The sequence below is a fragment of the Capra hircus genome, chromosome 21, assembly GCF_001704415.2.
Source record: "Capra hircus breed San Clemente chromosome 21, ASM170441v1, whole genome shotgun sequence".
In the NCBI taxonomy this organism is placed as follows: Eukaryota; Metazoa; Chordata; class Mammalia; order Artiodactyla; family Bovidae; genus Capra; species Capra hircus.
This window is the reverse complement of record NC_030828.1, coordinates 54,674,533-54,699,254: the sequence shown is the minus strand read 5'-3', so window position 1 is coordinate 54,699,254 and position 24,722 is coordinate 54,674,533. Positions and strand designations below refer to the sequence as shown.

General features: G+C 44.9%; 1 protein-coding gene across 2 annotated transcripts in view; it reads left to right on the top strand.

Annotated features, from left to right (window-relative positions):
* The window catches only part of TP53BP1 (tumor protein p53 binding protein 1), a 70,064-nt gene that overhangs the window by 43,597 nt on the left and 1,745 nt on the right, over window positions 1-24,722 (top strand). For both annotated transcript variants that reach the window (XM_018065954.1, XM_018065953.1), the window contains 8 exons: window positions 3,147-3,299; window positions 13,956-14,227; window positions 14,889-15,038; window positions 15,333-15,763; window positions 18,208-18,399; window positions 18,814-19,029; window positions 20,695-20,910; window positions 24,273-24,367. In XM_018065954.1, the coding sequence (XP_017921443.1) occupies window positions 3,147-3,299; window positions 13,956-14,227; window positions 14,889-15,038; window positions 15,333-15,763; window positions 18,208-18,399; window positions 18,814-19,029; window positions 20,695-20,910; window positions 24,273-24,367 (1,725 nt within the window). The remainder of the gene's footprint in view (window positions 1-3,146; window positions 3,300-13,955; window positions 14,228-14,888; window positions 15,039-15,332; window positions 15,764-18,207; window positions 18,400-18,813; window positions 19,030-20,694; window positions 20,911-24,272; window positions 24,368-24,722) is intronic.

Sequence of the window (24,722 nt, the reverse complement as noted above, 5' to 3'; positions counted from 1 at the left end):
AGCATTGGAAACAGCAGTAACAGGGAGAGTTCCCAGGTAACCAGGGACTGCAGAAAGAGGCCGAGAGTAGATACAGTGGGAAGAAGAGTTTTGGGGCTGATGAATGTGAGGCTGGAAGACCAGGTTTTTAGAAATAGAGTAGGGATGTGTAGGAACTAGTGAAAATTGAGGGGGTAAATGTACATGCTAACAAGAGGAAGTTCATAAAATTTCATTAGTAACCGTGGTTAAATTGCCTTTTCAGTAAAGCATCATCACTTGAAATCTGCCTAGGAAAGCTTTACCTAGTGATGTACCTCTCATTTGAATGGTCCAGGTTGTTTGTTTTATAAAAATAATATAGTTCCTATTTATTGAACACCTACAGTATATCAGCACTGTGCTCAAGACAACCCATGAGGTTGGTATTGTTATTCCCATTTCACAGGTAAAGAAACCAAGCTGAAGAGAGGTTAAGTAACTTGCCCAAGATTTTGCCATCAGTAGGTGGCAGAACTGGAATTTGAACTCAGCATATCTGACTTCAGAATCGGTATTCTTTTCATTATGCTATGTTGCTTTTCTATTTTTTAATCATAGCTTGTGTAGTCTTGTTCTGTTTATCCATGCCTCTCCAAAAATTCTGTTTATATTAGCCTTTTATACTAACACTCTCTGAGACCTAGGACCTTATCAATTCATACAGATTCAAAATAACAGCCTTTTGGATATAGGAGCTGTAGCACATCAGACCCTATTTTGCAGCTGTTTATTTTACTCTTAAAGTGCTTGTATTCTGCCACATAATAATTTGGTTTCTCTGCCTTTATAACAAGGGTTAAAACTTGTATCTTAAAGACAGCAGTCACTTGAATGCCACTAGATTGTGTCTTGCTTTACTCCCTCATATTCTCCCTCTGTCAACTAGGGAAATAATTCCTGCTCCTGTGTCGTGACGATGAGGAGCCAGTGAGTGAGCCAGAATGTTAGTTAAGGCCCAGGCTTTGGAGTCAGACGTCATCTAGATGTCTTGAAAGTTGAATGAGATGAAGTTTGCAAAGCCCTTAGTGCTGGGTGTGACACACAGTAAATGCTCAGTATATACTGGCTGCTGTTGCGACCTATTGATTATTGTTTTAAATGCCACTACTGCAGCTGTTAGCAACACAGCCATCACTTACGCTGCACTACTGCTATGTCATGCAGAGTGAAATAGCACATTTAAAAGCTAGTTCCTCCTGCCAAGGAAAGAAAAGTGCTCAAAAGAGTAAAGAGTGAACGGGCACAGAGTTTCAGTTGGGAAAGATGAAAAGAGCTATAGAGAAGTGAGTACAGTGATGTTTATGAGAGTGTGAATGTACATAATGCTACCAACTGTCTATTTAAAAGTGGTTAAAGTCAGTAATTTTTATGTTAAGTATATTTTACCACAATAAAAAAAATATAAATGATGGGTACTGTAACAGAAATTGGGATTGGTATGCCATCTTTTGAAGAGTGATTAGAAAATGATAAGGCTCTATGGACATCTTCTGAATGTTGGTGCTTTTTTATCTCCTGCAGTCTGGGTAGGACTCAGGTCAGGCTCAGAGAAAAAGCATAGGCAGCCTACCTTTGACATTCCATAAATTTCCATTTGTGTGTCAGGTGGGCCTGGAGCCAGGTTTTCTGTGAAGTGAAAGTGTGGCTTTATTTTCATTTTATCTTCCCTTAATTATAACAAGATCCTCAAGTTACGTATCTTTACAGAAACCTCCTTTCAGAATACTGCTTGAAGAGAGTAAGCCTAACTTTGTTTTTATCTGCCTTCTTTCCCTTCTCTTCTTTCTTACTCTATCAGAGATGTTTATTTAGGTATTTTTTTTGTGATCATTTACCTGGCTGTTGTAATGGAAGACTACAGGGAGGCTTTTGGCTGCATTTTAAGGATATACGTAAAGCACACCAAAAGCTTTTAGACTTCTGTGACTGAGGATCTGATCACCGTGTGTGCAGCTAGCAGGTCCAGGCTGCTGTGGTTCTTAGGCAGGGGCACCCTGGTAACTGGTGTGTGACAGACGAGTACCTTGACCATTCATTAACCAGAGTTGTTTGCATAGACAGAGTTATTGTAAGGAATTGGTTGAATAAGTTTCCATGCACTTTATTTGTATTTATTCACATAATTTTCGTAGATATTTCACCCTAACATGAAGTTGGGCTGGGAATTCTTCAGGTAAATTACTTTAGGTAAATATTGCCACACTGTAATGAAAAACCAGGCTCACCATTATTGCGGTGATACATATAACTCTTCTGAAAGATGCTTGACACTGTCACTGACCTTGACACTGATTGCAGAAAGTAGTATCTGTCTACTGTAGGGGAAATCAGGTGGGAGAAAAAAGCATGCGTTTCCTTTCACAGTTATAGAGCTGTGGGGCAGAAGGGGTGGGGTTGTGGATGTGGATAAATATGATACAGATGTTATGAGAAAACATGTATGTAATAGTTGTCATAAAAATGTAGGGTCTGATTTAAACTATGTAACTGACTATTCTTTATGATACAGCTAGATACAAAATCCTAATTTGCTAATGTCCTCTATTTCTGGACACTAGCTCAACTCTTTAGTTACAGTCTATTATTTGAAATACATTAACTATTTCATATTTAATTCTGGGAGAAATCAATGTGTCTTGCTCCAGGAATAAATATACCATAGTTTTCACTTACGAATGCAAGAAAAACAGACTGCACTGAGATTTTCAGATCTTATTCTGTTTTATATAAAGTTCTAAAAAATGCCTTCCTTTTATCTGAAGACCTCTTGCAAGTGTAAATTTTATGCTGATTGATAAGTCAGCAACAGAATCAGAAGAATTATAATCTCTAATGTGCTTTTAGGGGATCAACATTTCACTTAAAAATCCTAGATATAAGTGCTAGATGTTATGATTTTGATTTAGACTGAAATAGGTTTTTAGGTGAAACTGATAAAAACTCCTCTCACTAGACAGCTGGCCCATCTCTAGTGTTACCCATAAGTGAATAGAAACAGCAGCTGGAAAATTCCATCACTCGAGATTCATGGAACCTCTGAACAGTGCTCACCGTGAAGAAGTTGACTTGTGAGTCTGCCAGTTTGCAGGGAGGCTCATGCCTGTGCTCTCTGTTTTCTGTTGTAGGGAGAGGAAGAGTTTGATATGCCTCAGCCCCCGCACGGCCACGTCTTGCATCGCCATATGAGAACGATCCGTGAGGTCCGCACGCTTGTCACTCGTGTCATCACAGATGTGTATTATGTGGACGGGACAGAAGTAGAAAGAAAAGTAACTGAGGTAATACATACTGGGGTCTATGTGGCAGATTTCTTTCCGTAGAAAAATTACCCTGGTTTTCCGCCTCCATCCCTCTTCCCTATGCAGCTAGCTGCTAACGCTTCGTTTTCCTTCCTCCTCCTGTGAGAAAGATTTAAGAACTGGGTTAGAGTTCTGTTTTTCCCAACCATGGGTTTGCTGTCTGACCTTTGGTCAGTTATTTAACCAGTCCCAGAACAGTGGTGAGTCTGTCAGGTATAAAGATTTTATGTGTTATTTTTAATTCTTGGAAACTAATGAAGTTTAGAATCTCCAGCTTAGCAGCATGTATTTTCTCATTGTTTCTTACTGTTTTCTCACATGTTATCATTTTTTACTCATTGATCTTGGTCTCCATCCATGTGTGGTTATGAGCCTATAGTAGGAAGTGTACCTTTATTTTTTAGTAGGATTCACTATGAACTCATTCCCAGTGTCAGTGGAATATTGATGTTTATTGACTGGTACAGTGGACAGTGTTGTATGCTACTTTGTTTAGATCTAACAGTGGCTGCTGCTGCTAAGTCACTTCAGTCGTGTCCGACTCTGTGGGACCCCAGAGACGGCAGCCCACCAGGCTCCCCCATCCCTGGGATTCTCCAGGCAAGAACACTGGAGTGGGTTGCCATTTCCTTCTCCAATGCATGAAAGTGAAAAGTCAAAGTGAAGTCGCTCAGTCGTGTCGACTCTTAGTGACCCCATGGACTGCAGCCCACCAGGCTCCTTCGTCCATGGGATTTTCCAGGCAAGAGTACTGGAGTGGGGTGCCATTGCCTTCTCCAACAGTGGCTGAGGTTAGATTTTCTAGAATTAAAGATCTGGCACTTTTTTTCTTGGTACATATGTTGATATCCGGTACATATGTTAATGTTCTTATTTAATCGCTTACTTATGTCTGACTCTTGTGCAACCCCATGGACTGTAGCCCGCCAGGCTCCTCTATCCATGAAATTTCCCAGGCAAGAATATTGGAGTGGGTTGAAATTTCCTTCCCCAGGGGGTCTTCTTGATCCAGGGATCGAACCCATCTGTGTTGGCAGGTGGATTTTTTTACCACTAAGCTACCAGGGAAGCCCACATATGTTAATATCTTGGTGCATACGCTGATAAAATATTATATTTTACGTTTTCAGTGTTCATTTATGTGATGCACGGGGCCTTTGTTGCTGCTCGTGGGCTTTCTCTGGTTGTGGCATGTGGAGGCTACTCTTAGATGTTGCGGTTTCTCTTACTGCAGAGCATGGGCCCTAGGGCATGTGGGCTTTAGCAGTTGCAGCTTAGGGCTCTACAGTGCGGTCTCAGTTGTGGCTTGCAGGCTTTGTTGCTCTGTAGCATGTGGGATCCTCCAGGATCAGGGTTGGAACCCGGGTCCCCTGCACTGGCAGGTGGATTCTTAACCCCTGAAACACTGGGGAAGTTCCTGCAGGAACCATTTTACTAATTGACAAGAGACATAGCTATTTTATTCCTTAGTCAAGCACTTTTTTAATTCTGGCAGCTGGCCATATAGGCGATTGCGCTCTGGGAGAATTAAACTGGTAAATAGTTTAAGTGGAACATATTATTGCTGCTGTTCATTAATGGGCCATTATGGCCCTCATGTCAGAAAGTATTTAATTTTAGTTTGAGAAATTGTCTTATATTCTTTATTATACACCAGATGACAGAAATATTTCTTTTAAAATGCTGGTTTACCTTCAATTTTTAAAAAATTTATTTTAAATGAAACAAAGATGAATATTTTTAATGATAAAAGGTACAGTTTCACAAAGAAGATAGACATCATAAACCATTAGACACTTTTAATAAGAAAGAAAGATACATAAAGCAAATATCAGAAGAAATATAAGGGAAAAGAAAAAATACATAATCATAGACATATGCAGAAAAAATAAGAGCATCTTTGATGTCAATAATTTAAATATAATTTATATTAAGCATGTCCTACAGAAATATATTTAAAATTTTGTATCTCATGCATTGTTATTTAGATGTCCATAGGACATTTAGAAAAATTGACAAGATAAACATTACTAAATTTCAGAAAGTAGAATTCTTTTTTGTGTGTGTGATTCACTTATACACATTTGTCATTTTTGAAATTATTTTCCGTTATAGGTTATTGCAAGATATTGACTAGGTTCCCTGTGCTATAAAGTAAACCTTTGTTGCTTGTTGTATATCTGTTTTTTAAAATTAGAAATCTAGCATTCTAGTCATGCTAAATCAAACAGGTGGAATCAAAATGTCATAAAGTTTTTAGTTAGGCAAAAATTCATACGTTTTATAAAATATATATATTACATATATGTATACAAAAGCTTTTCTGCTGTGCTTGATAAAGGCTTGAGAAAGAACATCAAAAAATGGAGATGGAGAAATTGGAAAACATAAACTGGATGAAATAAGAGCACGAAATATGAAACAGAAAAAGTGAAACAAACTAGATAAAAGATCCTCATATAGTCCAGTCATTTTTAAATGTGGCTGCCCATTAGAAACATATCTGGACCTCTGGCAAAAAAAAAAAAAAAAGCAATACCTGGATATTTGTAGTTTTCAAAATAGTTCAAGGTAATTCTGATATGCATATGGATCTTAAAAAGTGATTATAGGTTTTTCTATTAAATGGTAGTTTAGGTGATACAGAATTACATAATTTTTCTGTTGACCAATCATGATACAGTGGTATTAGATGAGTAATAGTTACATAATCACAGTAGTAAAAGATGTTTATCATTTTTCATAATCAAAAGATAATTATAAAAAATAAAATATAATTACAGTTGAAAGCCATAATGGTAACATGGCTGCTGCTAAGTCGCTTCAGTCGTGTCCGACTCTGTGCGACTCCATAGACGGCAGCTCACCAGGCTCCCTTGTCCCTGAGATTCTCCAGGCAAGAACACTGGAGTGGGTTGTCATTTCCTTCTCCAATGCAGGAAAGTGAAAAGTGAGAGTTAAGTCTCTCAGTCATGTCTGACTCTTCGTGACCCCATGGACCATGCAGCCTACCAGGCTCCTCTGTCCATGGGATTTTCCAGGCAAGAGTAATGGAGTGGGTTGTCATTGCCTTCTCCAATGGGAACATGAGTAACTGTAAATATAAAATAATTACATACAGTTTGGGGGGGAGGTCAAGCAGAGTGATGTGTAAGTAAGTGGAAATGCATACAGGCACATGTTTTCATCTGCTCAGCCAGTCTGTGTCTTTGGTTGTTGCATTTAATCCATTTACAATTAAGGTAATTATCAATATGTATGATCCTATTACCATTTTCTTAATTGTTTGGGGTTTATTTTCTGTAGGTCTTTTCCTTCTTCTGTGTTTCTTGCCTAGAGAAATTCCTTTAGCATTTGTTATAAAGCTGGTTTGGTGGTGCTGGATTTTCTTAACTTTGCTTGTCTGGAAAGCTTTTGATTTCTCCATCAAATCTGAAAGAGAGTCTTGCTGGGTGGAGTCGTCTTGGTTGTAGGTTTTTCCCCTTCATCACTTTAAATATATCATGCCTTTCCCTTCTGGCTTGTAGAGTTTCTGTTGAGAAACCAGCTGATAGCCTGGTGGGAGTTCCCTTGTATATTGTCATTTTTCTATTGTTGCTTTTAATATTTATCTGTCTTTAATTTTTGTCAGTTTGATTACTGTGTGTCTCAGTGTGTTCCTCCTTGGGTTTATCCTGCCTGGGAGTCTGCTTCTTGGACTTGGTTTGTTTGTTTCCTTTTCCATGTTTGGGAAGTTTTCAGCTATTATTTCTTCAAATATTTTCCTCTGATCCTTTCTCTCTCTTCTCCTTCTGGGATCTGTATAATGAGAATATTGGTGCATTTAATGTTGTCCCAGAGGTCTCTTAGGCTGTCTTCATTTCTTTTCATTCCTTTTTCTGTATTCTGTTCTGTGGCAGTGATTCCCACCTTTCTGTCCTCCAGATCATTTATCTGTTCTTCTGCCTTAGTTATTCTGCTGTCGATTCCTTCTGGTGTATTATTCATCTGTTTGTTTTTTCTTTAGTTCTTCTAGGTCTTTAGGCTTCCCCGGTGGCTCAGATGGTAAAGCGTCTCTGTCTACAATGTGGGAGACCCAGGTTCGATCCCTGGGTCAGGAAGATCCCCTGGAGAAGGAAATGGCAACCCACTCCAGTACTCTTGCCTGGAAAATCCCATGGACGGAGGAGCCTGGTGGGCTGCAGTCCGTGGGGTCGCAAAGAGTCGGACACGACTGAGCGACTTCACTTTGTTTCTTTCTAGGTCTTTGGTAAATGTTTTTTGCATCTCTTCAAGCTTTGCCTCCATTCTTTTTCTGAGATCCTGAATCATATTCACTATCATTATTCTGAGTTCTTTTTCTGGAGCCTTGCCTATCTCCACTTCATTTATTTGTTTTTCTGGGGTTTTATCTTGTCCCTTCATCTGGGACATAACTTTCTGCTTTTTCATGCTGATTAACTTTCTGTAATGTGGTTTTGTTTTACTCACTGTGTGATTGTGGTTATTCTTGCCTTTCTGTCTGTCCTCTGACGGAGGAGGCTAAGAGGCTTGTGTAAGCTTCCTGATGGGAGGGACTGGTGATGGAAACACTTGGGTCTTGCTCTGGTGGGCAGTGCCTTGCTCAGTAAAGCTTTAATCCAGTTATCTGCTGATGGGTGGGGTTGAGTCCTTGATAGGTGTTTGGCCTGAGGTGACCCAGCCTTGGGCTCTATGGTAGTAGGATTAATGGCGACCTCCAAGAGGGTTTATACCAAAGGGGACCTTCCCAGACAGCTGCTGCCAGTCCCCCCTGTCCCTGTGGTGAGCCCCTGCTGACCCACACCTCCACAGGAGACCCTACCACACTAACAGGTAGCTTTGGTTCAGTTTCCTGTGGGCTCACTGCTCCTTTGCTCTGAGCCTTGATGCACAGAAGGGTTTGTTTGTGCTCTCTAAGGCTGGAGTGTCTGTTTCCTCCAGTCCTGTGGAAGTCTTTATAATCAAGTGCCACTGGCCTTCAAGGTCAGATTCCCTGGGGATTCTCAGTCCCTTTGTTGGATCCCCAGGCTGGGAAGCCTGACGTGGGGTTCAGAAATTTCACAACAGTGGGAGAACTTCTCTGGTATTACCATTCTGCAGTCTGTGGGTCACCTACCCGGTGGGTATGAGGTTTGATTTTTTAGTGAGTGTGCCCCTCCTACCGTCTCTTTGCGGCTTCTTCGTTGTCTTTGGACATGGGGTATCTTTTTCTGGTGGGTTCCAGCGTCCTCCTGTCTATGGTTGTTCAACAGCTAGTTGTGATTTTGGTGCTCTTGCAGGAGATGAGTGCATGTTCCTCTACTCCACCATCTTGAACTGGAACACTACCTTCAATTTTATGTTTACAAAATTGTTTTCAATGTTATTACCATTTTGGAGAAATTACTAACTTAGCAGCTTTACAGAAAAACAGTTTGCTTTCATGACAAGGTTTTGTAGCTGTTGTAGTCTACTCTGAAGTCTGTGCCAGGTGCTGTTTTAAGTGTTACACATATTACTTCATTATTTCATTTATGAGGCTTTTTAAAGTATATATCTGGAAACAGTAGGCTTGTTAGATATTCTGAGAGGGAAAAAAATTCCATGGTCGTAAATATTAAGTTTGAGAAAACACCAAGAACTGTAACCATCCCTTCCCCCATTGTGGGAATTCACAATGCATATTACATTAAAGACCTTAAGAAGTCTTACAGTAAAGATACTTATTTTATTGTGTAACCTAGAACTTCCCAAACTTACTTGACCATTGAACACTTTTTACAGTAATGTTTGTTATATCCCTGTGTTACATAGTTTGGGAAACACTGCTGTAATTAAATAAAATAATAATAGCAGCTAACATTTATTGCAGTTGGTGATGGACAGGGAGGCCTGGTATGCTGCAGTCCATGGGGTCACAAAGAATCGGACACGACTGAGTGACTGAACTAACTGAACTGAACATTTATTGGTCACTGGCTATATGCCTGGCACTATTCTAAGGACTTTTAAGTGATTTACCTTAATTTAATTCTCACAACTAAGGTATGAAGTAGATATTATTCTCATTTTACATTCAAGAAACTGAGGCATAGCAAGTTAAACTCACTTGCTTAATGCTATATAGCTAATGAACAGAGGAAGTGGCATTTATTCCCGGCAGTGATTCCAGAGCCTGCCTTCCTGACTGCTGCAATGTGCAGTCTCTTAAGAGTGAAAGGGGCGTGTGTCAAAAAGAAGGTCTGTGTAGGAGTTGAGAAGAGGAAGAAACTCATTTGAAGGGAATTTTGACAAATCCTTTGGGTAAGGACCAGAAAGTAATTTAGTTCAACATTGAAGGTTTTAGATATTGAGAGATTCAGGGAAAAGGACATTCCATTTAAAAAGAAGCCTTGGCGGGCAAAGGCATAGAGGCAGAAAGTAAAGAGAACACAGGTGGGAACAGTCCAGTTGGTAGCCAGGCTAAAGATGTGAAGGTGGACAGGTCGAGGTCAGAGGATTCTGGGAACTTACCCTCATCTCTTGTAGCCTTTGATTATCATCTTTTATTCATTTATTTACCAGCAACTTCTCTGTTGCTGTGTTCCTAGCACTACTATGAAGATTAAAAGACAGGGTCCCTATTCTCTTAGGAGCTTACACTTGGCGTGCAAGCAATCCAGAACTGTGGTCGCTGCAGTAGAGAGGTGGGAAAGCTGTGTTAGAAAGAGGGCGTAGAGCCTGTGAGTGGACCTGAAGGCGGCTGAGAGGCCTCACAGCAGATGTGTGCTCAGGAGTGGGGCAGAGAAGGGGCAGGGGCGGAGGATGCTGCAGGCAGAGTGAAGACGCTTGCCCGTGTTGTAGACTCCGTGGCGTGCTTAATGAGTATTCAGGATGCAGCGAGAACAAAAGGGTGGGGACTGAGGAGAGAGGATGCTCTTAAGGTTGCTCAGGGTCCAGAGCACAAGGCTTTGTATACCATGGTTGTATACCAGAGTTTCGATTTTTATCTTTGATTTTTTTTTTTTTTAAGATTTTTATCTTTTATGTGATGGAGAGCCTTTAAAAAATTTGGGGGAAAGGAATGATATACTCAGATTTGCATCCTGGGAAGGTCTGATTGGAGCAGTGGAACAGTTGATTGGAACAGGAGAGGTTAGAGGCAAAGTTCAGACCAGAGGCAGCGAGTGTCGAATTTGGGCAGTAGCAGCAGGGATTGAGAGGAGTGAAGCAGATGTAAAATACATAAAGAACATACAGAAGGTGAAATTGATGGGCTGCTGAATTCCTGACCGCAGGGATTATGGCAGAGGGAGGGACCATATATGATGCCTGGGCTTTCTGCTAGGGCAGATAGATGTGTGCTCAGTTGCTCAGTCACGTCCTACTCTTTGCAGCCATTTGGACTGTAGCCCACCAGGCTCCTCTGTCCGTGGGATTTTTTTGGCAAGAATACAGGAGTGGGTTGCCATTTCCGCTTCCAGGAACCTGCCTGACCAGGGATCGAACCCACGTCTCCTCTGTCTCCTGCATTGTAGGCAGATTCTTCACCCACTGAACCATTAGGGAAGCCAGATAGATGGTGGTACCATTTACTGCTACTGCTACTGCTAAGTCACTTCAGTCGTGTCCGACTCTGCGACCCCGTAGACGACAGCCCACCAGGCTCCCCTGTCTGTAGGATTCTCCAGGCAAGAACACTGGAGTGGGTTGCCATTTCCTTCTCCAATGCATGAAAGTGAAGTTACTCAGTCGTGTCCAACCCTCAGCAACCCCATGGACCGCAGCTTTCCAGGCTCCGCCGTCCATGGGATTTTCCAGGCAAGAGCACTGGAGTAGGGTGCCATTGCCTTCTCCTGGTACCATTTACTGGGAGAATATAAATAGGACACAGGTTTATGAGAGAAGATCCTTCCTTCAGTAAATATTTATTTAGAGCAACTTTTGTGGCAGGCACTGTGCTATTTGGAGGATAAATCCAGGAAAGAAGATGGTTGCTACTCTGTCTTACTGTGGCCTGTGTATTTAGGAAGAAGGACACATAGGAAAAAGAATAAGCAAATACATTAAAAAGATCTTAACAGGCCAACTTGGAGCCTGGACCCAAGTCATTATAAGAACAAGGCCTGAACTTCTAAATGTAAGGTCGGACCCCGGGGGGTCATGATGGGCCGCCCTTTCTCTCCCCCACCAGGGGTGGGCGGGGGGGAGGTCTCTAACGGAAGGCGCCTCCCAGATCTCGGGGACCAATGACAGCACACTTTGCCAGCTAAAGCCGCCCCACCCCAGCCACGTAGAAGGACCTGTCAGCCCGCGACCTATCCGAACCCCCGTCCATCTAGCCTGACCATCCCTCCAACGAGCATATAAAAGCCACCCACAACACGGTCTGGGCGTGGACTTCCTCGACCTGCCTCGTTCGGGTCCGGGAACCCCACCCGGGATTGCTTCGCCATTAAAAAGCCTGTTAGACACTCTTTTCAGGGTCCTGGTCGTCTTTACCTAACACTAAACAGTTGCAAAAGCAGGTGTAGGTCGCTGCTGCTCTTTGGGTCTCTTTTCCAACTGAGAAGCCACCTGGAGTCCCAGCCCACTGGGCTGGTCTTGCCCCTGCTCGCTTGCTATGTTCACGAGGAGTTGACTTAAGTTCTGGGCTCCCAACACATGCTTTAGTTCAGTGACCTTGGCAGATGATGCTGATTCAGATCTGGCTAGAGTAGGAGATAAATTATAGGAGATGGTGAGTGGAGAGGGGTGAGATTTCTGGAGATGGTGCAGGTTCTGGTAATAACGCTGGTGAATGAAGATGCTGGGGTAGACGAGAGGAAAAGGTTGATGGTGTGATTAGATCGGGAAAGCTTGTTGCTGGATGGGTCATCTGTTGGTGGTTAGCCTCAAAAATGATCATGAAAATAGGGGGAGACAGGGAGGCTGTGAACCAGGTGTAAGGTATTCATGCATGAGAGGGATTGGGAGGGTGTGGGTGAGCTAAGGAGAGAGTTTAATGGAACGACAGATAATGGTTTGTTTGGTAGGAGCAAGAAGTAGGGAGGTAGAAATGATCTGTTAATGGCAATGGGGAGCAAGGAGGCCTCTCATCTCCAAATTCTTTTTTTTTTTGAATATTTATTTCTATTTATCTGTTTAGCTGTGCTGAGTCTTAGTTGCTGCACACAGGATCTTTAGCTGTGGCATGTGAACTCTTAGCTGCGGTGTGTGGGATCCAGTTCCCCAATCAGGGGTTGAGGTTTGGTTAAGGAAAATCAGCCCCTGCTAAAGAGAGCTGCAAGGGATGAGAGAGGCACTGGGGATGTCCAGGATTCATTGAAGGCAAGGAAGTGGAGAGGAGTTTGAGTTTTAGAAGGGTTAAGATACATGTGTCCCTGGTATATCCAAGGGTAAGAGTTCAGTAGGCATTTGTATCTGAGAGCTTAGAGCTGAGTCATCATTGTGTTGTTGGTAGACAGGTCAGAATAAGTCGTGTAAGACTGGCCAAGGAAAACACGAAGAGTGAGGAGAGAAGTGAGAACAGACTCCTGGGAAATACTAATTTAAAATGAATAGGCTGAGGAAGAGGAGCCAAAAACAAGTATAAGTAGAGCTAGCCAAACAGGTAGAATGAAAAGAAGGAAGAGTGACTTTATAGATTTTAGAGAAGAGATTTTCAAGAAAGGAGGAGTCAAACATCATCATTTAATCAGCAGTAGTATTTAAATGTGTGTGCCTGTGCACGTTGAGTACCGTCTCCCAGAGAGAAAGTGCACTCTCTGAGCGGGGGTCTGTCCTCTGCTTGTCTCTCCCATCTTCTCTCTGGCAGCCAGCATGGTCCTGCACGGACAGTCTAGAGAAGGAAGGCAGATGGGCAGCAGCTGCCCTGTAATCTCTCAGTTCTGTGCCCAGAGAGGACACTGCTGGTCAATTCTAGAACCTTTCCTTATTAAGCCTGGGCATTAGCTTCAGAGGGTGCTTCAGACTGAGCTCCAGGCAATCACTACCAGTCCATCAAAGCAGGCACGGGAGTGAGATAGAGTCAGTTTGATATTCCTCTCCTCTGTAGGTATCAGAAATTCAAATATTTTGCTTACTATCTTTTTGGTCTTCATTTTTATAAACAGTAATACCATTATATATCAGTTTTTGCCTGTGATTTTTCATTTCCTTAATCGTGTATTGAAATACCTAATTTCAAACAGCTTGTCAGGCCACCCACTGCTGTAATCAGGTACCCATAGGGCTCCTGTCCACTTTTTCTCCCCCTCTAACCTGCCTGCTTCCCTGCCTTCCTTCACCTAGAGCGTTACCTCTCTTCTCTGTGTTGGAATCCTTGCTGGCATCTCAGCAGCCAAAGGTTGTGAACTTGTCCAGTAAAAAGATAATTTAACTTAGCTCCAGTAATAGAGGTCCCCTCCTCCTGATCTAGTACCACCTTCATTTACTTATTCTGTTGAAGTATATATTCCCTATAGAATGCACAGGTCTTAAATGTTCAGTTCAGTGGTTTTGACAGTGTCACCACTACTGAAAGCAAGATACAGAACATTTCCATTATTCCAGAAAGTTCCTTCCTAATTCCCAACTCTAAACTGAAATTTCTCGCCCTCTAGGACTGTCCAGTCATCACAGTAGCATTATGTTCTTGTGGCGTTTCTAAGCCGTTGTACCCTTTCTTCCTTGCAGGAGACCGAAGAGCCGATCGTAGAGTGTCAGGAGTGTGAGACGGAAGTCTCCCCTTCACAGACTGGCGGCTCCTCGGGTGACCTGGGGGACGTCAGCTCCTTCTCCTCCAAGGCCTCCAGCTTACACCGCACGTCAAGTGGGACGAGCCTGTCTGCCATGCACAGCAGCGGCAGCTCGGGGAGAGGAGCCGGACAACTCAAAGGGAAAACCAGCGGGACAGAACCTGCCGAGTTTGCCTTGCCCAGCTCCCGAGGAGGCCCAGGAAAGCTGAGGTGCAGACAGGGTCTCCAGAGAGAGAGCCACTGCAGGGGCAGGGTTGCTGACGTGTTAATATCACGGGAAAAGGGGAGTCACCGGAAGTCCCCCCCATCCTCCTAGGATCGATCAGCTCCTCTTCCTCCCCTTTTCATTCCTCTCCTGTTTGGGGTTTGCATGGGAGGTAGGGTGGAGCCCTGTGGGAGGTAGACTTCCTGAGCAACTGGAAAACAGGTGAGGGGACCTTGGGAATGCTGGCCCAGGCTCCTGCCCCTCGCCCCCCACTTTCTGCAGCCTGTGGGTGCTTTGGTTGGGAGCACAGGAAGTTCGGGGTAGTGGCCCCAACCTGACACGTTCCCTAGCTTTTTGTTTTCCTCTACAGGTACCCAGAGCCTGAAGTACAAGCGAAGGCAGGGCAGGAGTGGATGTGCTGTCTTTGAGGGCAGCAGTAGGAAGCTTTGTCAGGAGGGTCTAGACTGGCATGTAGAAGGACGCCCTTTACTTGTTGTCCTAACTCCCGCTCCCAGCTCATTTGGTGGTGGGTGTGTGGACCAGCTTCCTGCTGCCCTGGAGGCTCAGCCCTCGGTGGCCTGGCACGTAGTCTGAGGACCAAGGGGAGGCTGTGAAGAAAGGATCCAGTAGCAAGCGCTCTCAGACTAACCTGTCTTCATTCTCTAGTCCTAGAAAAGGGGTCAGTCAGACAGGGACGCCAGTGTGTGAGGAGGATGGTGATGCGGGCCTTGGCATCAGACAGGCAGGGAAGGCTCCAGTCACGCCTCGTGGGCGCGGGCGAAGGGGCCGCCCGCCTTCTCGGACCACTGGAACCAGGTACCCGGGTAGTGTGAGATACACTAGTCTGTGACTTGTTCAGAAAAAAGGGAGTAGCGAGAAGAGAGGGGAGCAGAGAGTATGTGGGGTGTCAGGAGGGAGAAGAGGGGCCCACACTGACTGGGGAGTGGGCCGGGATCAGAGTGAGGCCCCTGAGACACCAGGCTTCTGCCTGCGATGGGGTTAGCAGCGAACGGGCTGGGCACTCATGGCCAGGGGAGTGGGAAGATTGATAGATCTGTACTGCTCTTGGCTCCTTCTCACTGCCTTCGCCTGTCTCTTATCTCACTTTAGGGAAACAGCTGTGCCTGGCCCCTTGGGCATAGAGGACATTTCACCTAGCATGTCACCGGACGATAAATCCTTCACCCGTATCGTGCCTCGAGCGCCAGACTCCAGCAGACGGGCAGACACGGGTGCTGGTGCTTTGCGTCGAAGCGACTCTCCTGAGATTCCATTCCAGACTGCTGCTGGCCCTTCAGATGGCTTAGATGCCTCCTCTCCAGGGAACAGCTTTGTAGGGCTCCGTGTTGTAGCCAAGTGGTCATCCAATGGCTATTTTTACTCTGGAAAAATCACACGAGATGTCGGAGCTGGGAAGTATAAGTTGCTCTTTGACGATGGGTACGAGTGTGACGTATTGGGCAAAGACATCCTGCTGTGTGACCCTATCCCCCTGGACACGGAAGTGACCGCCCTCTCGGAGGATGAGTATTTCAGTGCAGGTACTGGAAGCAGCCAGAGCCCTCCTAGCATCTCCGCGGCCCTCCACCACCAGCAGCACTCCCTCCAGCCTCTGCTCTCCTGTGCCCTCTAGTCAGGAATTTCATTCCCGACACTGTACGCTCTCACCCCTGGCTGCTTTGCTGTTCTTTGTTCCCCTTGTTAATTTTTGAATAAACTTCTTAGTTTGGAAAGAATGTATAGACACACAGCATCTGCAACACGCAGAGTACTGATAGCATAGAGACGGCCCCTGTGCCCCTCAGCCAGCTATTGTCAACATTTTACGTTAGCCTGGGACCTGTGTCAGGATGAGAATCTGCCTTGGCACTTTACCAGTAACTCAGTTCCTGACGTGGATTTCTGCAGCTTTTCCGCGTCCTTTTTCTGTTCCAGGATCCAGTTCAGGATTTCTGTACTGCCTTTAGCCCTCACACGTCTCTTGGTTTCGGATCTGTAACACTCTCTGAACCTTTTCTTGTTTTTCATGACCCTGATGGTTTTGAGGAGTACATACTGGCCAGGTATTTTTTGCCTGTCCTTCAGTTTGGGTTTGTCTCCTGTTTTCTCTTGGCTAGGTTGGCGTTAGTGAGTTTCTGGAAAGCATGCTGCAGCAGTGCAGGCTCCTCTCACGGCACTGTGTGTGGGAGGGGGTAGGCGACGGCCAGGGCACCTCTGGCGATGTCCACCTTCATCGGCGGTGAGGGTGACGTTCGCCAGCTTTCTCCAGTTAGTGTTTTTCCTTTGCCATTTTCTGTTCTTTCAACTCTGACTTGTAAACTTCCTGCCTTTCTTGGTGGGAACCTTAAGTTGGTGAGAGCGGCAGATATATTAAGATCTTTGTGCTTGGGAAAATGTTGTTAGTGCTGCATTTGTATGTCTGCACACTCACCACTTACTCTCTGGTTTGGAAAAATCATGCTTTTTTTTTTAAACTAAACCATCCAGTACCCTGTACTGGTGATGGTGAGAGATTTCTGTCTGTCACGACTGTCTCATGTGTCCATTCTTTGAATGTATTGCCTCTTTTCTGTGAGGTGATTTGGAGATACATGTTTCATTGAGTTCGCCATTTAAAAGCTTCTTTAATGGGGTTTTGGGGAATAGTGATGGGGCACAGTAGGCAAAAATGCATCAGTTGAAGCCTCTTCAGACTTTGTTGTGTTTGGACTCCTCAGTAGTTTGCTGTCTGCCGCTTTATTTATTGTTAAATGAACCACCTCCCCTTCTAGTTCTGGGTAACACTTAGCTTCACTTAGCATCAGTGACACATGGATTGAGATCTTTTATGACCTGTGACTTAGATTGTTTGTGTCAAATGCATTTGTTCCTCTTTCCCTCTTAAGACAGAGCTGGTTTTCTACCCTCCGTGAATTGTGGCATTCAGGGGAAGGGGACTCTGGGTCCCATTTATTGAGGCTGTCTACTGATGTTAGACTAGACCTCTTCATTAGTGTGAAGGGTATTCTTGACCTTGGCCTTCTTTGTGCTCTTGAGGATTTAGTGTGGTGATAGAGATTTAAGCCAGGAGATGAACAAGCAAGGGGAGAGAGAGTGACTCTGGCAGAGATAAAGAGAGAACCAAGGCCTGCTTTCTCCTTTTTTTTTCCCCTTGGTACATGTTCTGGGTTTCTATTAGCCCTTCTTTCAAGCACTGGCCAACAGGAAAGAATACATTGATTTTTCTTTTCATACAAATGAGAAAGTATTCCCATTAGTGCCCTGTTTTTATATTTGTATTTATCTTTACATAGGCATCTTTTTCATAGCATTGGAAACAGGTCTTGCCCACGATTACACAGCTTGGTGGCAACAGAATCCAGCCTAGACTCAGATCTCCTGAATTTTAGCCCAGTGTGCTTTTGTGCCCCACACTGAATTCCTTTTAATCTGGAGGCCTTGTCTTTAGGTCCTGAATCAGAGTGAGATCAGAGAAGCAGATAATACAGAGGGAAGCTTAGCGGGGAGAGGCAGGATTTATTTCCTTCCTTTCTCTGCTCTGTATTTCTGCTTCGCTTTTGCTGCACAGACATGCTTTCTCTTGAAATGATGTCATCTTTCATGTGTGACTTAAGAATTATCATCCAGCCTCCAAACAAACGAAGAAGGGAAGGTTTAGTAAGTTATAATGGGACCATTAAGAAACCACATGCATTTCATTTTGAGAACCATTTGAATTGCTAACAAGCCATAAAGGCTGGCTTTAGGAAGCTTAATTTTATAACTAGAGGGTCCCTGCTGCCGGGAACCTTCATGTTCCAATCCCTGGATGGTGTCTGCATGCATCCTGTGTGGTGGTGGTGTGTGGGCCTGATGGCTAGGAGTTTGCTCAGTCCTAACCTCCGTCCTCTCTTGGACCTCCTATAACTCCCTGATTCAGGCCTGCTCTCAGTAGATGTCGAGCAGCCTAAAGAAGCTGCTTTCATGTGTGTTTTTCCCCACCCAGGAGTGGTAAAAGGGCACAGGAAGGAGTCTGGAGAGCTGTACTACAGCATTGAAAAGGAAGGCCAAAGGAAGTGGTATAAGCGGATGGCTGTCATCCTGTCCTTGGAGCAAGGAAACAGGCTGAGAGAGCAGTATGGCCTGGGCCCGTATGAGGCAGTAACGCCTCTCACCAAGGCAGCAGATATCAGCTTAGGTAAGACCTTGGCTTCCTGAACTACTGCCAGCGGACCCCTGGCCTGCTTGTGGGCAGAGTGGTGCCTTTAGAGTAGTTAGTAAAGCTTCCCTCAGTCTTACTCCTTTGTGGTTTATGAGATGGAAATGAACTCCCATATATCAGGAGCCACTGCATGTCTCTTGTTTTCTTGCCAGGACCCAATAGTAAGTCCTCAGATTTTTCTGGCCTCCCCAGTTGTATAAAGGACCAAACACACTTTAGTCATGGCAGAAGCTGAAACAGAAGATATGGTGGCCTTGGAAGAGGCTTCCTGCCCATGTGGGAAGTGAAGGAGAGGGTGTGGCGGTTTTTAAATCAGGCTGTGATCAGCTTCTTAGAGGCCAGGGCCTCAGACCATGGGAGATGACTTGCCTTTGGCTCATTGTATCGCAGACAATTTGGTGGAAGGGAAACGGAAACGGCGAAGTAACATCAGCTCCCCAGCCACCCCCACCACTTCCAGCAGCAGCAGTACAACCCCGACCCGAAAGGTCACAGAGAGCCCTCGTGCCGCCACGGGGGTCCCCTCGGGTAAAAGAAAGCTTGTCACTTCTGAAGAGGAGCGGTCCCCTGCCAAGCGAGGCCGGAAATCTGCCACTGTGAAACCTGGTGAGTGCTCCCTTTTACCCCCTTCTCCCCCAGACCTCGGCGGAATGCACGGTTAGCTGCTGGAGAGGTGGAGCCTGGCATGAGCGGGGGCTCCTTCCTGATTACTGAGTTGGCGCCCGCACAAGCCCACCTCTCCATCTCCCAGCAGAGCCCAGTCGGGTGCCAGGAAGGAAGGCAGGCTTTGATGGGAAACATCCCTCAATGCCTGTGTCGGTTCTGGGAGGGAGGAAATGTAATGGATTTTAGGCAGACTCACAGAAGGTGCAGTTTTTCTTGGACTTCTTCCTTTATCTGGCACCGTCTTCCTCTGGAAGCTCTGCTGCCCCCTCCCTTGTGCTCAGGACCCCTTGGCTTTCCCACATGTCCTGTTGAAAACTGGTACCTTAGCCTGTATCTCCCCTTTCCATACTGACCCCCAAACAGCCCCTTTCCGGTCCCTCAGGCTGCATGTTTATAGAGGTTCCGTCCATCTGTTGTTTACTGGGTCCATGCTGTGACCCAGCCGCGGCCTCTGTGGATGCCGAAGACACAGGCAGAGTCTTCGCTGTCTGCCCCAGGGCGCTGTCTTAGTCTAGCAAACTGAGGAAGTTGGTTGTCGTCGCATGTCCTGGCACCTGGCACTTTTGTTTCCTGTGTCTTCTCCGTATCTGTTTAATATCTCTGCTGTGTTTCAGGGTATGTAAAGCATGGAATTCAGTGCTTCATACATTTTACCTTATACAGTCTCTGTGAGTTACAGGTGCTAGAATTTGTTTTCTAGTTGAAGAATCTAAGGCAGAATGTTGGTTTACTTCCCAAGGTGACACAGTCATCCAGAAATCAGACTTAGGCATTCTGACTGTGAAGTCCAGGCTTGTGCATGCTACATCAGACTGTTCTCTTGCTGCTGGTTTTATTTTAGGGAGGCATAACCTGACTGTCATCTTAGCCTCCCAATGAGCCAGGATTCAGCTTCTCCATGCCAGGTATTTGCTTTTTTCCTCAAGGACTTACTGGGCCACTCCAAGCATGGGTGTTCTGGGAGTCCTGGACTGGCTGGTTCACTTCCCACTCCCAGGTGTTGGAAACTGGGGCAGGTGAAGCAGGCTGTTTCGATATGGTTCTGTCAACACGTAAAAGCACTTTATTACCAAGGATTCTGTGCACTGTTCTGGTGAGGGTCAGGGACGGGGAAAGTATCTGCTGGGGACATTTCTTGGTGAACCCACTTTTTTAAAGGCTGCCTCAAAATAGCACTAGGCTGGGAATGTGGGCTGAAGGTTTCCAATCATTTTTCACTTTTACTTTGTGTTAGAATCACCTTTTCTTCAGGTGACTTCAGAAATTTTTGATTTGGTTTTATAAAAACAATGCTAGTTGTGAAAACAGTGTATACATTATGACTGTAAAATTTAAATATATAGACTTCCTCTGCACTGTTAAAAAAAATTTTTTTTTTTTTTCTGAGCCAAGTGGCATGGCTTGCGGGATCTTAGTTCCCCAACCAGGGATTGAAACCTGGCTCTTGGCAGTGAAGTCGTGGAGTCCTAACCACTGGACTGCCAGTGGTGGTTGCCCATAGGATGGGTCTTTGGTTAATAGCTCAGAAAAGTTCCGCAGGACATTGCCTGCCCACCCTGTTGTGCCCAGGCCATGGTCTGTACCCTGTGCCTCTGTCCTTCCCAGGTGCGGTGGGCGCAGGAGAGTTTGTGAGCCCCTGTGAGAGTGGCGACAACCTGGGTGAGCCCTCTGCCCTGGAAGAGCAGAGAGGGCCTCTGCCCCTCAACAAGACCTTGTTTCTGGGCTATGCCTTCCTCCTCACCATGGCCACAACAAGCGACAAGTTGGCTAGCCGCTCCAAATTGCCAGATGGTCCTACAGGAAGCAGCGAGGAAGAGGAGGGTAAGGCCCTAAGAAGCCCTGGGGGCTCTCACACCCATGTGCCCTTTCCGTTCACTTTATGAACCATGTCGAGGAGGCAGGGCCTGTGGCAGCTGGAGTCAGGGTCAGGGAGAGCTAGTTCAGCCCTGCTTGCTTTGTGGTTTACAGACTACTCTCACAGAATTTCTGTTAGCATTTCCTCAAAATAGTCCTTGTGAGACAGATGGGAGATAGGTCTTATCCATTTTACAGATGAGAAAACAAGCTAGGAGCGGTCAAATAATTGCTTTTTATCGACAGTAATGGTGGACTTGGGACTTAGAACTCCATTTTGTCCAGTACAGTCAGGTTTCTGAATGCCCTGCCCCGCTTCTCATTGCTGTTCTCTGGGCCCAAGACGACATACGTGGGAATGAAGTTCCTTCTCTTGAGTCTGTGTGTCAGACCAGGAAGGCTGGGCTCAGGGTCCCGGCTGATTTCAGAGAAGCAGCCTCTAGGCCTTTTCACCTCTTGTACGTCTCTTCAACCTTATATATTGCATTTCTGTGTTGTCTCTTAGGGTCTGAGTGAAGGCTGCAGTGGGGAGAGGTAAAAATTATTTAAACTGTCTCAAGAGTATGTGATCTAGGTGAGAAAACTGGGCAGGTACAAACATACCTTGTAATTAAGCCACAGCAGCGCAGTGTCCATGTGTGCCTGCTGAGGCCCACTCCAAGTGGAAGGATGCTCTACAAGTCAGCCCTCTCACTAACGCGGGGCCTCGCAGGAGGGAAATCGAATTGGGGCACATGGTTATCAGAAAACAGCACCAGCAGATCTGGGATTGGCACTTCAGGTGTGTGGCTGATTTTCCTAATTAACCAAAACTGTATCTCACCAGCCACAGCTCTGTGGAGATCTGTATGGGGACATGGGGAGGGTGGTCAGGGAATTGCGGTTGAAGTGTATCCTATTGGAGATACATAAATGGTTATCAATATTGAGGCTTTAAGGTGTGGGAGCAGGTGTTCAGTGGAGGGGTTTCAAGAGTAAGTGTGATCCAGGTCTAGTTTTTCAGAAAGAATTCAGGTATGTGAGGGGTTTCCTAGCCAAGGATGTAGCTTGATTTGGGTCATAAGTGATTGGGTATAAAGGTATCAGAACCATGTTGTGGTCTTAGTTTCTTTTGTTTTCACAATATTGCTGGACTCTAGTCTTCATTCTCCAGTACGCTCCTAGCCCTTTCCTAGACTAGGACTTCACAGTGCAGCTCTCTAGATGTTTTGTTGATACAGAATGCCTAAGAAAACTTGTTTTGGTATGAGATGAGATTGTCAGATTCCTTAAAAATCTGTGAGCCTGTGTGAGAGCTTACAAACCTGAGAATTCCTTCCATCCCCTCTTGCAGATATATCAAATATTTTTAATCTCATTCTTATAAGCATGAGTGAGGGATAGGTTTTGTCTCAAGTGAGGAGGAATTTGGACCTTTTTTTTAGAGGGAGCAGGCCATGTTCATTGTGGCAGATGTAGTTACGATGAATGTCTGCTTTATGTTGCTCCTTCATCCTTGCACGTTGCTCCAGCAGTACCAGAATCTTTGATATTTTTGGTATATAGTATATTTTAGAGGTTCCACGATCTCAGGAAGCAGGGGACATTTGTATTAGAACTGTCCTTTACTAATTAGCTTTTAAGAAACGATGTGATGTCTTGCAGATAGCCAGGAATCTCTTTTATTTGTATCAGGAGCTCAGTAAAATATTTCAATCCATCGTGTGAGACATGTTTAGTAATGAATTAAGAATATGGCATCTGATCTCGTTAGGTGGCACATTATCAGGGGCCCATCAGCCACAGGGATTGACTTCAGAGTTAGGTCCCTTCATCCTTGATTTAAACGATGACTGCATCTGTTCATTTTAGCCTCTGATTGACCAGGGCCACTCATGAAGTCAGAAATGAAATTAAATCCAAACTGAGAAAAGTTAGACATGGACTGCCGAGGTAGGGTAATATTTGATTACACAAATGCAGGAAATATAGATGGGGATTAAAAGCTAAATAGGTCAGGACTAGAAACAGTTCTGGATAAGTAGACATAAAATAGGAGTCTTGAGAAAAATAAAGGACCTTGGGGGTCTTGGCAGTGACTCAGCAGTAGAGTGTTGGTGCCAAAAAGTGTGACATGATTGATAAGGGCCAAGGATGCCAGGGCAAAACTGAGGAACAGTCTTGCTGGATTCTGAGTTTCTTAGGGCCAGTTAGTTTCTAGTTTGAGTTTTCATTCTGAGAAGAATATAGAGAATGCTGAATCAAGAAAAGAGCAATGAAAGCACATAGGCTGATCAGTCAGACCTGAGCAGAGGCTTGGGTTTGGGGCCCCAACATTGTCTAAGCAGCTCCGGCAGGGAGGGCGCCAAACGGTGGGGGCGGCCTTGTGGGGGAGGGTCTGTTCCAGCAGGTTCTCCTTTGGGTATGAGTGAGGGGAGGGAGTGGTCCTGGCACTGAACTTTCTGGGGTTTTTTGTGATAAGTCCATTAGAACTTAATTTCTCCGAACTCTCCTAATTCAGTAAAATCTCTAATGTCTTTTTTCTTTTTTTTAAAAAATGTGTTATTTATATATGAGAGGAGCAGATGACAAGAGACGTCTCAAATTAGATATTGGTCAAAAGAAGCAATTTCTAATTGCCTAGGGTCATTACAGCTTCAGCCTCATCTCTCATAACTTCTGCTTCACCCTCAAGAATGTAGAGCAGTCACTGATGTTCAGTGTCCTGAGCTACTTCACGATCGTCAAAGGTAGATAGTTTGCAGTAAAAGGTTGAGTTAGGGCCTTCTGGCTAACCTCCAGTTAATTATATTTTAGAAACCCCATTTTCTTTGAGCATTTTGGTTTATCAGAGTTTTACTGGATAGGGAGTAAAATGCGGATGAAGGGCACATTTGAAGGCTTTATTAGTGCTAATTGGCCATTCTTCATCTACACAGAAGGCAGAATTAGAGGAATAGGCTTAGTCTGCAAGAGAGATTAGGGCAGATAGAAGGATTAGGGCAGATGGTAAGGGCTACTCAGGCTGGAGGGCTGCAGTTTGGGAAGTGGGTGCGTCAGTCCCCGGGCGCAGGCCCTGGGCACGTTCTCAGTGCAGAAACCTCCGCTGTTCTCGGGCCTAGGATCTGCCTCCATTTCTCATCTTCCCCACCCTTCCTCCTCCTATCCCTTTTTGGGCAGCATTTCATAGGCCTCGTGACAGATCTTTCTGGCCCATGGGGAATACTGTTTTGGGGATACAGTATTTTGGAGATAACTGGGGAGTAGGAAAGAGAACAGTAAGAAGCAGGCATAAAGTGGCAAATGAACCAACTGGTAGTGATTATTAACTTGGTTATGTTTTTTAATAGAATATTTAGAAATTCCTCCTTTCAACAAGCAGTACACAGAATGCCAGCTTCGAGCAGGAGCTGGCTACATTCTTGAAGACTTCAATGAAGCCCAGGTAAGGCGTTCTTTTGTGTAGCTTCCCAGGGGAGGCAGTAATGCAAGTCCACTTGCTGGACCAAGAAACGGCTGGATAGAGTTGGTAGAGATTTTGGGAACTGAGACGCTGCCAAAATGTTGTTGCATAAAATAGAACTTTTACTATGTACAAGGAAGAGAAGTCAGAACCTTGGGTTACATTTAAGAGGATTGGTTCTGTTGCTGGGACAAAAGCAGATTAAAATTTGTGTTTAACGGAAATCTTTTTCACGGTACTGGCTAAATGCATGGGGTGTGGTTGTCCCTTGAGGACTTAGACCCCCAGAAAGCTGCAGGTGAGGCAGGGAGATGATCTAGGGAAGCTGCTTGGGTGA